This window comes from Vespula vulgaris, chromosome 22, assembly GCF_905475345.1.
Source record: "Vespula vulgaris chromosome 22, iyVesVulg1.1, whole genome shotgun sequence".
Classification (NCBI taxonomy): domain Eukaryota; kingdom Metazoa; phylum Arthropoda; class Insecta; order Hymenoptera; family Vespidae; genus Vespula; species Vespula vulgaris.
In genome coordinates, this window is record NC_066607.1 from 2,484,158 (window position 1) to 2,495,844 (window position 11,687).

General features: G+C 38.9%; 1 protein-coding gene across 2 annotated transcripts in view; it reads right to left on the reverse strand.

Moving 5' to 3' along the window:
* LOC127071556 (insulin-like growth factor 2 mRNA-binding protein 1) overlaps nt 1-10,709 on the reverse strand; it is a 120,664-nt gene extending 109,955 nt beyond the window's left edge. For both annotated transcript variants that reach the window (XM_051010960.1, XM_051010959.1), the window contains exon 1: nt 8,426-10,709. In XM_051010960.1, the coding sequence (XP_050866917.1) occupies nt 8,426-8,600 (175 nt within the window). In that variant the 5' untranslated portion in view covers nt 8,601-10,709. The remainder of the gene's footprint in view (nt 1-8,425) is intronic.
* Between the last annotated feature and the right edge of the window lie 978 nt (nt 10,710-11,687).

An 11,687-nucleotide genomic window follows, 5' to 3' on the forward strand; every position in this document is an offset into this window, starting at 1 on the left:
TCATATCGAATATAATTTATATTATTTTATTCTTCCATTAATTTTTTAACATTACCACGAACATCTCCCTCTCTCTCTCTCTCTCTCTTTCTCTATCACTTAGTCGAACGTCCTAAATATAGCATTTCCTTTCTCCTCGCTCGTGTCGCGCGAGACACTTTTCTTACCCCCGGTTAAACTCTATTTCGGTGACATCGTTGAACCACAGAAAGAGAGAAAAATACGGAGAAAGAGAAGGAAACATAGAAAGAGGACGATGAAGACGTAGAAAGACTCGAAGGATGTAAAAACTACTCGAGATACGAGATACACGCGTTTCTTTCCCTTTCGTTACATCCCTCTTCCCGTTTCTCGAGTAGTCACACCAATTATATTCTAATCGTTATTGTAATAGTAACAAACGTTATGTCCGATACAATGGGGGGAAGAAAAGAGACCTTTCTTCGAGAGCGAGTGAGAGAACGGGATACGTACATATATGCGTGTGTGTACGTACGAAGAAACACCATACCACGGCGTAGAATATTTCGCGGCAAATTTTTCGAAGCGGTTTCTCTATGGATATTCTCTATGCCCCTATTGAATTCTACCTCTTAATACCGGTTTCGGAAAGCGTAACGATTTGAAACCGTTATTCCGCGGCGTTATTCAGGCTCCTTCCTCGCGTTTTGCCGACGAGTTTATCTCTCTCTCTCTTTCTCTCTCTCATACTCTTTCATACTATCTCTGCGTTGGAAGCAAAATTGACCGACCGGATGGAGATGTCACGCTTCTTCATCGTTCTTTTCTTTTTTTTTCTTTTTCTCTTCTTTTTCTTTCTTCTTCTTCTTCTTCTTCTTCTTCTTCTTCCTCCTTCTCCTCTTTCTCCTCCTTCTCTCGTTCCTCTACTCCTTTTTATTTTAAAGAAATTACGATGGCAGAAAGAGAGAAAAGAAAATTAAAGTAAAGAGATAGAGAGAGATCTTCGTGAACCTTCGAAGGTACTTTTATAAAAAGGTAACTCCTTGAGACCTGCGAGGACCTCAACTCTTCCTTTTCGACTCGAGACGATAATATCGTATCAAGTCGCGAGGTAATCGATATTACGAGAACGGACGAAAGAACGATGATGTTATATTAGCATTTTCCTTTAAAGTCCGTCGCATTACAAAGAAATAGACGGTTGGATTTTAATGTCGGATACTTGGCAAAAAGAGAGAGAGAGAGCGAGAGAGAGAGATAAAGAGAGTGCAAAGAAGAGAAGGGAGTTGCTATTATACGTCTTTGGTAATAATAAATAAGAGGAAAGGAATACTCGAATGTATAATATATCGGTTTTTAATGAAGTAGATAAACAAATGAAAGAGAACGCAAAGCAATATAAAAATGTCTGACTAGGATCGTTATATGTATGTATATACATATACATATATATGTGTCTGTATGTATGTATATACTTTGCCATTGCGAGAAACGAAAGAAACAAAAAGAGACATACAAAAAGAAAAACAGAGAGAGAGAGAGAGAGAAAAGAGGGGAAGAGCTAACGAACGATAAACGACCGACGCGACGAAGATTCAGACAGCTGTACAACGAAATAATCCGTGGTTGACCATAGTTAATAACGTTTTGGAGTGTTGCTTCTTCAAACGAGTTCGAATTTCTTTATCCAAATGATATATATATTCCTATGTCTATCTCTTTCTCTGTTACGGAGCTTGAATCGCTCTTCGACCGATCGATCGATCGGTCGATCGATCGATTGATCGATCGGTTGGTTGGTTAGTTGGTTGGTTGGTTGGTTTCTCATCGAAATAAACGAGCCGAGGCTACGGGAGAACAATTTTTGAGTACTGGTTACCGGTGCAACGTTTAACGGCTAACTTTTCTTTCCTTTTTGCTTATTTTTGTTTTCTTTATTTCTTTTTTTCGAGGACAGGTGCCTTCGAACGCGAGGCACGCGACAAATCGTGCCGCAGCCATTCGTAGCACGCTCATCACACATCGTCGTACACTCTTACTCTCTCTCTCTCTCTCTTTCTCTTTTTATTTCTCTCTTTATTTCTTTATTTCTTTCCGTCTTTTTCACTGACTTGAACGAAATAAGAGAATCACGAGACGACACACGGCGACGATTTTTAAATTGATTTACTTGACGAGCCGAATTACGGTAATATGCGAGTACGTTGGTATATATATTTGAGTTTGTACGTGTATGTTCTTTTTGTGTACGTTATCAAAGTATATGCGATCCACTTATATATTTACGGAAATATCTATTAATTATGTCAAATGTATGAGAGTTTAATAAATGCATAGACAAATATACATACGTGTGTATACATATAAATAATATTGAGTTAATATCTCAATTATTCATTCTAATTGAATGATTCATACGAATCAATTATTCCTTCTATTTATATTGTTACGAAGTAAATAATTATAATCGTATTCAATGTATTAATATAATTTAAACGATATGTATAATATGCACATATGTGCGGATAAAAAAATTATAGTTACGACAATATGTCTAATAGTACCTAGGACCTAATATATATATATATATATATATATATATATATTTTTCATTAGAATGACTACGAAAAAAATAAAAAAAGAAAAAAATAAGAAAAAAAGGAGAAAGAAATACGTCTACTTTGTTATAAGAAAAGAAGAGTAGGGTATAGGGAAGATGAACGATAGAAGAATGCAGCGGCTTCCTGTCCGCACGCCTGTATCTCTCTCTCTCTCTCTCTCTCTCTTTCTCTCTTTCTTACCCTCTCTTACTTTGGTTCCATCGCCAAACTTAAAAGTCGTTTGGCGAAGAGCAGTGCCGTTCACGAAACGGGAGAAAAATGAAACGAACGAAACGATGAGAAATTAACGGGATATGCTAAGAAAGAGACAGAGATATAGATATCTAAGATAGATATACAGATAGATGAATAGAGATAGAAACAAAAAGAAACAGAGAAAGTTCTATGTACGTATATAGGAAAAAAAAAAAAAGGAGATGAGATAGGGAGAAACGCAAAAAAAGAGAAACATAAGAAAAGACAGAAGAAAAAGGGATGGGTAGCACGTGGTTAAAACGAGAGATAGATATGGGCCAGGAAAGGAAAGATTCAAAATGTTTGGTGGCTGCGTAGAGAGAGAGAGAGAGAGAGAAAGATAGATAGAAAGAGAGAGAAAGAGAAAGAGAAAGAGAGAGAGAGAGAGAGAGAGAGAGTGGAAAAAACTATGGACGATGCGTTTGGTTCTTCGTGACTTGGTGGTACTACTATAGTCTCGGTTTTACCGCCGCGACCACCACCATCACCATTACCACACCATCGCCATCAACCACACCATCACCAACGCGGTCCGCACACAGTGCGCGGTTGTATTCTAAGCCTCGAGTTCTAGGCCTTAGAGAGTTCGCGTAACACTCGACCCACCAAACTAGTTCTGGCCTTCTCGGCATACGATCGAGAAAGAGAGAAAAAGAGAAAGAGAGAGAGAAAGAGAGAGAGAGAGAGAGAGAGAGAGAGAGAGAGAGAGAGAGAATGGTGGTAACGCTCTCTCCTCTTATGCGCCATTGTATCTGAGCATCGGCTTCCCTGCGTGTGTGCCCTTGCTTCTTTGCAAGAAGCAAGAACGGAACCCTCCGTATAGAGCCGAAATAGAAGGAAGATTAGCGTTCACGAATATGTGTATATGTGTGTATTTTTGTATTTGTATATGAGAGAGAAAGAGAGAGAAAGAGGAGGACTGTGTGTGTATGTACGTACTATATACAGTCAGTCGAAGAAATATTCGGACACGCATTTTTCTGTTTTTTTTTTCTTTAAATTGAATAATTTTTTTTTTGTTTCTTTTTCTGTCTTTTTTTTTTTATTTACTTTTTTATTTATTTTATTAAAAGAATGTATGAGTTTGTCTTCCTCTCTCCTTTCTTTCTCTTTTTTTTCTCCCGTCACCGCGATGTAAGATGAAATTATTTTTAATGTTTCTTATCAAGAGATTCGCGAATATATATATATATGTATGTATGTATATAATACGATCGGTCAGATTAATATTCGGACGTGCGCTTTTTCTAATTTAATATTTTTTTTCTTGTTTTCTTTTTTAATTAATCAACGCAGGCGTTCAAAATTTTCGAATAAATATGAAAAGATTAATTATATTGGAGAAAAAAAAAGGAAAATGATATAATATATATATATAAAAAAAATATATAAGAAGATCTTTTCTTTCTTGTCACTAATAAGATATTTAATATTTCTTATCAAGAATATTTATGATAAAAAAACGGTGTATATATATATATATATATTTTTTTTTTATTCTAAATGCGATTACGTATTAAATACATTCTACAAATATTATTTAGAAGGAGTTATATCCGCTAATTTAGAGATCTGATCTAATCGATATTATATCGTAAAAATCTATATGAATAAATATCTATGATCGATTATTATATAAATATATTCTTTCAATACTTATCGATGTATCATTTCATATCGAATTTTCGAAGGATATTGATTCTGATTTTTATTTCTCTCTTTCTCTCTCTCTCTCCCTCTTTATCTCTCTATCTCTCTCACTCTCAGTTTTCATTTATCTTTTTCTCATCTCTCCCCACGTAGTTTGTTTGAAAGAGACGCGTGCTACAAGAGGTGGCGATCGCAAATTGATTGGCATCTCGCTCATCGAAGATACGAAGAGGAAGAGGAAGAAGGAGAAAGAAAAATAAATAAATAAAGGAGGAAAGAAAGAAAGAGAGAGAGAGAGAGAGAGGAGGAGGAGAGAGAAAGAAGGGAAGAGAGTCACGAATGCGAGGATAATTCGTTTCGAGCGCATGTTCGACACGAAAGGAGTCGTTCCTCTCTGTAATTATACTGACGATCCTCTCGTTATACGCTGTCGACGTCGTTTAGCTTCGACGTTTTTTCGAAATTAACGTTTTCTTCCACTTACTCCGTATATGCCGTAAGAAGTGGAAATGAGAACAAAAAAAAAAAAAAGAAGAAACGAAAAGAAGAAGAAATAAAAAAGAATAGAAAAGATAAAAGACCGACGAAAAGATCGTATGTATTTCTGTGCCAATTTACCAGACGAATCGAGAAAGAATTATTTATAATTCAAAGTCACAGAGTGTATAGAGAAACAGAAAGAGAAAGAGAGAAAGAGAGAGAGAAAGAGATACGCGGATACGCGATCACAGAAAGAAGAGTGACTAACCGATTTCGGCGGTTCGCAACGAGTCAGTCGGCTGGTAGAAGTAGTCGAAAAGGGTGGGAGAATGTGTGTGGGGGCGGGGGTGAGGGGTGAAGGGTGAGGGGTGTGGGGGAGAGCGAGGGAGTGGAAAGACGAGGTCGACGGTATCCCACGAAGTAAATTTCGAGCTCGTCGCGGAGGCGGCGGTGGCTATGGCGATAGCTACGATAGTAGTAGTAGTAGTAGAAGTAGTAGTAGTAGAAGTAGTAGTAGAAGTAGTAGTAGTAGTAGTAGTAGTAGTAGTAGTAGTAGTAGTAATAGTAATAGTAGTGGTGATGGTGGTGGTGGTGGTAGTGGGGCTTTTCGAACCCATGCGTCACACCTATACGCGACGGGCGACCTTGACCACGTTTTTTTTGGCGGGAGAATAGCATAGCCGTGCGTTGTATATATATATCGTACGTGTAAGTCTAGATCTAAATTCTTATTGAGGAACGATTATAAGAAATAAAAAGAGAAGAAAAGAAAACGTTTCGAAACTAACGTCGTTCGCTGTATCGAACTTTAATACGATATTTATACGAAAAAGGAATAAAAAGATGTTATATGTATATGTGTGTGTGTATAATGTATGTTTGTCGTATACGTGTACGTTTCGAGCAGATACGAATTTATAGAGGAAATATAATGTACGGACGAAAAAGTTTCGGTAAAATGCGTTATTCGATTATTCGTTGTCCTTCTCCGTTTCTGTTTCTGCTTATTTCACGTTCTTTCTTTCTTTCGGTCTATCTGCCTATCTCCGTCTCTCTCTTTCTCTCTTTATCGATGAACGAGCATGCAACGTAAACGATTATCAGGAACTTATCTGCGAGCAGTTGGGTACGCGTGATCATTCTTGCCGGCATAGTTGCCGGCACGGTCGCCGCCATCTTGATGATGCGCGCGCACCTCATCACGTGGATGTTTTTCCATGCTCGACACGAGGAGCTGAATCTAACGCGCAGCCGCTCTTCCGAAAGAAACGATACCAAATGAGAAAAAGAAAGAAAGAAATTCTTTCTTTATACGAACGAATCTATGATTGAATTATTTGTATACGTTTACGTATGCACGTATGGATATATAGATAGATATTGACCGATTTATATATATTGTTTTATTCCGTCGATTATTTCTGTCCTTTCGTAGAATAATCTATAAATATATATATACATATACATATATATATATATATATATGCGTGTGTTACGAGTCGGATCTAATGTCGAAATATACCTACATACATACATATATATATGCATATATATATATATCCGGTGCGAGAACGAAGATACAAGTTTTTTCGACGGAAGCGTCTCGGAAGTCGCGAGCAGTGGTTCTCAAATAAAATCTACGCTTAGATCCTGTTAACCGCGCTTGAAATCTGATCGACTCCGATGATAGACGACTCAACCGAGCGACTCAACCGTACTACGAACTAACGGATAAACGTATCCCTATATACACGCCTATATACATACATCTATACACATGCGTATATATTTCTTTTCTTCTTGACAGAGAGAAGAAAAAGAAGAAAGAAAGAAAGAAGAAAAGAAAGAAAGAAAGAAAGGAAAAAAAAAAGAAAGAAGGAAAGAAACAACGAAACGTTTTCTCGTCGATGGATAAATAAGAGAGTTATAAAAATTCGTAATAAGCCTTTACCGAACGATAAGATTAAATTCAACTCTTTCGTAGTTCGTCCATTCCAATTAGCCGTACGAAAGATAAGCTAAACTCAGGCAGGCGCGCTTGCTTTTTTTTTTCTTTCTTTTTTTCCTCTCTTTCTTGATCGCTTTGATCTCCGATCGTTCGAGACGATCGAAAAGTGTCGTCGAGAGTTCATCGACCGTGTCTCATCAATCGACAGAACGTGTACGGTAGAATCGACACGTGTTTCATCGCGTTTCGTCGATATAGGTATGTTACACGAACGTAACTATGTAAGTATATATATATATATATATATATACATAGATAGATAGATAGATACTATCGAAAGGACGCATACGTGAAAGAATCTAATTCGCCTACGCTATTCGTTTTGACCTGAATAATTGAGATATTTTACTAATGGCGAAATAACTTGATAAAAAAAAAAAGATTTACGAAATCTAAAGAACGAACGATTGATATGTATATTATAAAATATAAATATGAATACAAATAAATATATAGATAGATAGATAGATAGATAGATAGATAGATAGATAGATAGATAGATAGATAGATGTATAATTTATTTTACACGCGAAAAAGCAAGCACAAGCGTGGCAAACGAGAAGAAACACACGTCGTCGTCGTCGTCGTCGTCGACTAAGCAAGCAACGATTCATACGTTCAGATAAGAGTAAAAATCTTCCCGCGCAAAAACGGGATCCCCGATCGGAGGCCATCGAATGCTCTCGATTCTACGAGAAAGACGTTTTTAACGACGACGCGTGTTTCATTCCATTCTTTGTAATACTTACAATTGTAATCAATCCAAAGCAAAAAGCATGAGCTATGTTAAGTACGATGAAGGTAATTTGGGAAAGCATTTGGGTGTTAAGCAGGGTTTAGAAAAGCATTTGTCTTCGGTATTTTTTTATATATATATATATAACATATATAGATATTTAATAAAGCATAGGAAAAGCATGAGCTAAAAAAATGAGGTTAAAAAAGGCTAAAAAAAAAATAAATAAATAAATAAATAAATAAACAAATAGCACAAAAATCTCAAAAGCGTTCTTCTTTCTCCGATGACTCTGTCTCTCTTTCTCCCAGTGATGAATCGTCAAGGAACACGTCAAAAAATCCCTTGGTCGGTAGTGATCGAGTGCGTACGTGTGTCACGCGCGCTCGCGCGCATTTGTCCCAGCCTCTCTCTCTCTCTCTTTCTCTCTCTCTCTCTATCTTTCTCTCTCTATCTCTCCATAGGATGAAATAAGAATCTCTCTTGTGGGAATCCGTTGCGAAGTATTTGCGAAGAGAGAAAAAGCATATATACATACACACACATATATAGACAACGTACATATATATATTAGTGGCATTGCGATAAAAGCTCTTATAAATTATTATTAATATTTCTATTTTTTATTAATATCGCCCGCGTAAAAAAGCGGCATTTTTTTCTTTTTTCTTTTTTCTTTTTTTTTTTTTAAGAAAAAGCTGAATAAAAAAAGCGTAGCCATCATTACGAACTCACCGTTAAGTTTGTCGATCGCACGATCGGCGGTGGATTGGTCGGCGCAGTCGACGAAAGCGTAACCACCACGCTTAACCAGGATCGTCGTGCAGGATAAATTGTGATCCTGGAACAATTGCCTTAAGGCGTTCTCGTTGCATTCCGAGGATAGATTGCCGACGTAGAGTTTCGACATGATTTTGTTCCTTTCTTTTTTCCTTCTTCTTTCTTCCTTTTTTCTACTTCTTCCTCTTGCTCTTCTCTGTAGTAGCTAGCTGCCTTCGAAAACTTTTAACGAAGGCCCGAACTCCCGACGATCGAACTTAATTTCCGAATTCCGATAATTATCAACGTACTAGTAATTCTTTCTTCTCTCGTTTCTCGATCGCGTATTATACACGTACGATCGATTTTCGTACGATACGCCTATATATATATATATGTGTATATATATATATATGATCAATTACGTTGATGGTTAAAAAAAAAAAGAGAGAATTATCCTCGTGAACGTGGAGAAATCGGATCGTCGTGAGACGTAACGTCGACAACGAGACAAGAACGGTATGTGTACGATATACGAGGACGTTGACGATGACGAAGATGACGGCGACGATGACGACGATGAGATGACGAGGAGAGAACGACGAGTTCGTGAATTATCGTGATCGAGGAGAGGAGGAGCACGAATTTCGCGATAGGCGGCGCGCGGACAACAGATCGACGACGACGACGACGACGATCAACGACGACGATGAACGACGACGATCAACGACGACGATCAACGACGATGACGATCAACGACAACTACGACGCGTGAAAGCGTAGGAGGACACGGAGACGAAGCCGGGCCTGGATACGCTTTTTTATTTCTTCGCTTGCTTTTCTCTCTCTCTCTCTCTCTCTCTCTCTCTCTCTCTCTGTTTCTCTCTCTTTACTCTTCTTTTCTTTTTTCTTTTTTCTTTTCACGAAGCGAAGAAGGAGAAGAAGACTCGGCCACGTATTAAGATGAAAAACTCGCGAACGACAACGACGACGACGACGACAACGACGACAACGACAACGACAACGAATATTGCCGGACACCACGATATTCGTATTTCGGATAAACGGCGAGAAAACCGACGCGAGGGCGCGCTAACTTCGTGCGTCTGCTACTCTTATCTCTCTCTCTCTTTCTCTCTTTCTCTATCTATCTCTATCTATCTTTCTCTCTCTTTCTTTCTTTCTCTCTCTCTCTCTCTCTCTCGCTCTCGCTTCTCTCCTACTCCTTCCCTCGCTGCTTCGAGCTTCTCTATCTTTCTTCTTTTTTTTTCTCCTTTCCTCTTTCTCCTTCTCCTCCTTCTGTTTCTTCTTTTCCTTTTTCTTTTTCTTTTTCTTTTTCTTCTTCTTCTTCTTCTTCTTCTTCTAGCTGCTCTGTCTCTTTCTTTTGCTCTCTTCTCCGATACGCACGATTTTCTCCTCTCGCGATTTAGGGCCGATCTCGCGTATTGCCGTCCCCGCACGTCTAATATTCCACACGTTGTCGTCTAAAATTCTCTCTCTCTCTCTCTCTCTGTCTTTTTATTTTCTTTCTTTTTTTTTCTTTTTTTCTTTATCTTCTGTACACTGCAAATACGAAATGCGAAAGAGGAAGTATGTTAAAGAAGCCGACGCGTTTTAACGATTCGACGATGGATTTCTTTCCGAACGAATATTCCCCCGGATGATTTTCGATCCTCTCCTGAAATTGTTATTTTTATATATATATATATATGCGTGTATGTGTGTGTATATATATATATCGTATTTATATCGAAAGAAAGACTCTTCTTTTTTCTTGTTGCCCCGTGCGTTTCTCTCTCTCTTTTTTTTGCTGTTTTGTTTCTTCTTACTCTATTACGTATGTATATCGGAGCAAGGAGTCGGTTAGCCGAGATTCTCTTGTTTTATTCCTTATTCTTCTTCCTTCCTCCTTCTTCGTTCGTCGTTCCTTCTTTATTTCCTTCTCTCTTCGCAGCGCCTTCCAAGTTAACTCCGCTCGCTCCACCGATGAATTTCCCGAACTGTTTCTTCGACTTTGTCTTCTTCTTAAATCTTTCCTTTCTTTCACCAAGCGCGATTCAAAAGAGACAGAAGAAGATTCGAACGCGGTCTCGAACCGTAAGATACACGTGTGCGTGCGTGTATCTCCGTGTGCCGTTCGACCGTTTGTCCGTCCGTTCGATTGATCGACCGACCTATCGACCGATCGACCGTCTGTCCGTTCGTCTACTAAATGTCCGAATCTCGGAATCTGTCTTTCTCTGTTTGTTGTGTCGGTTCGTCTGTTACGTATCTATAAGTATCTATGTATGTACGTATGTATGTGCGTATGATGTATGTATGATGTATGTATGATGTATGTATGATGTATGTGTGTACGTATGTAGAGGTATTCTCTGCTCGATGGAAAGTCCGTGAGTGTTATGACGGAGAGAAAATTCGCGCGTATGTCCAAGCCCGACGAAAAGCCGAAAAGAAGAAGACGGAGAAGGAGCCACGACGACGTCGGAATCGGTCTTCGCAGAAACAGCTCTCTACCTTTTTTGAGGTTAAGGTACGGGCACGCTGACCGCTCTCTCGACGACTCACGGTGTGTGTCCAGAAGATTCTCCTCTCTCTCTCTTCTTTCTTTCTTTCTTTCTTTCTTTCTTTCTCTCTTTCCTTCTCTCTCTCTCTCTCTCTCTTTCTTCTCTCTTTCTTTTTCTTTCTTTCTTTTCACTCTTTCTCTCTCTCTCTTTTTCTTTCTTTCTTTCCCTCTCTCTCTTTTCTCCCTCTCCTCTCTCTCTCTCTCTCTCCTTGCGACACGAAGCACCTTCCTTCCAAGCTCTCCTCTCTTTGACGCTAGAAGAGACCACGACTTCTGCGATGCGATGCAAACTCGTTTTTTCGTAGCCTCTCTCTCTCTCTCTCTCTTTCTCTCTTTTGCCAGTTAGCAAGGCTCTCTAATCTCTCCTCGCGTTCTCTCTCTCTCTCTCTCTCTCTCTCGTACCATCGTGCAGATTCTCGTTCGTTCCTCCGCTCCTTCCCCTCTTCTCCTCTCGTCTTCAACGAGACCGTCCTTCTCTCTTTCCCTCTCCCTCTTACCCTCTTTCATTCCTTCTTTCTCTCTCTCTCTCTCTCTCTCTTTCTATATCGCGCAAAGAAGACCGAGCCAGAAAACCAACTCGAAATACGCGAATGATCGTGCTCTTATTGGCCGGACAGACGCCACGTGGGTGCCCCACCGACTCCCGCCTCTGTTTCCGATTGGTCGATTTTC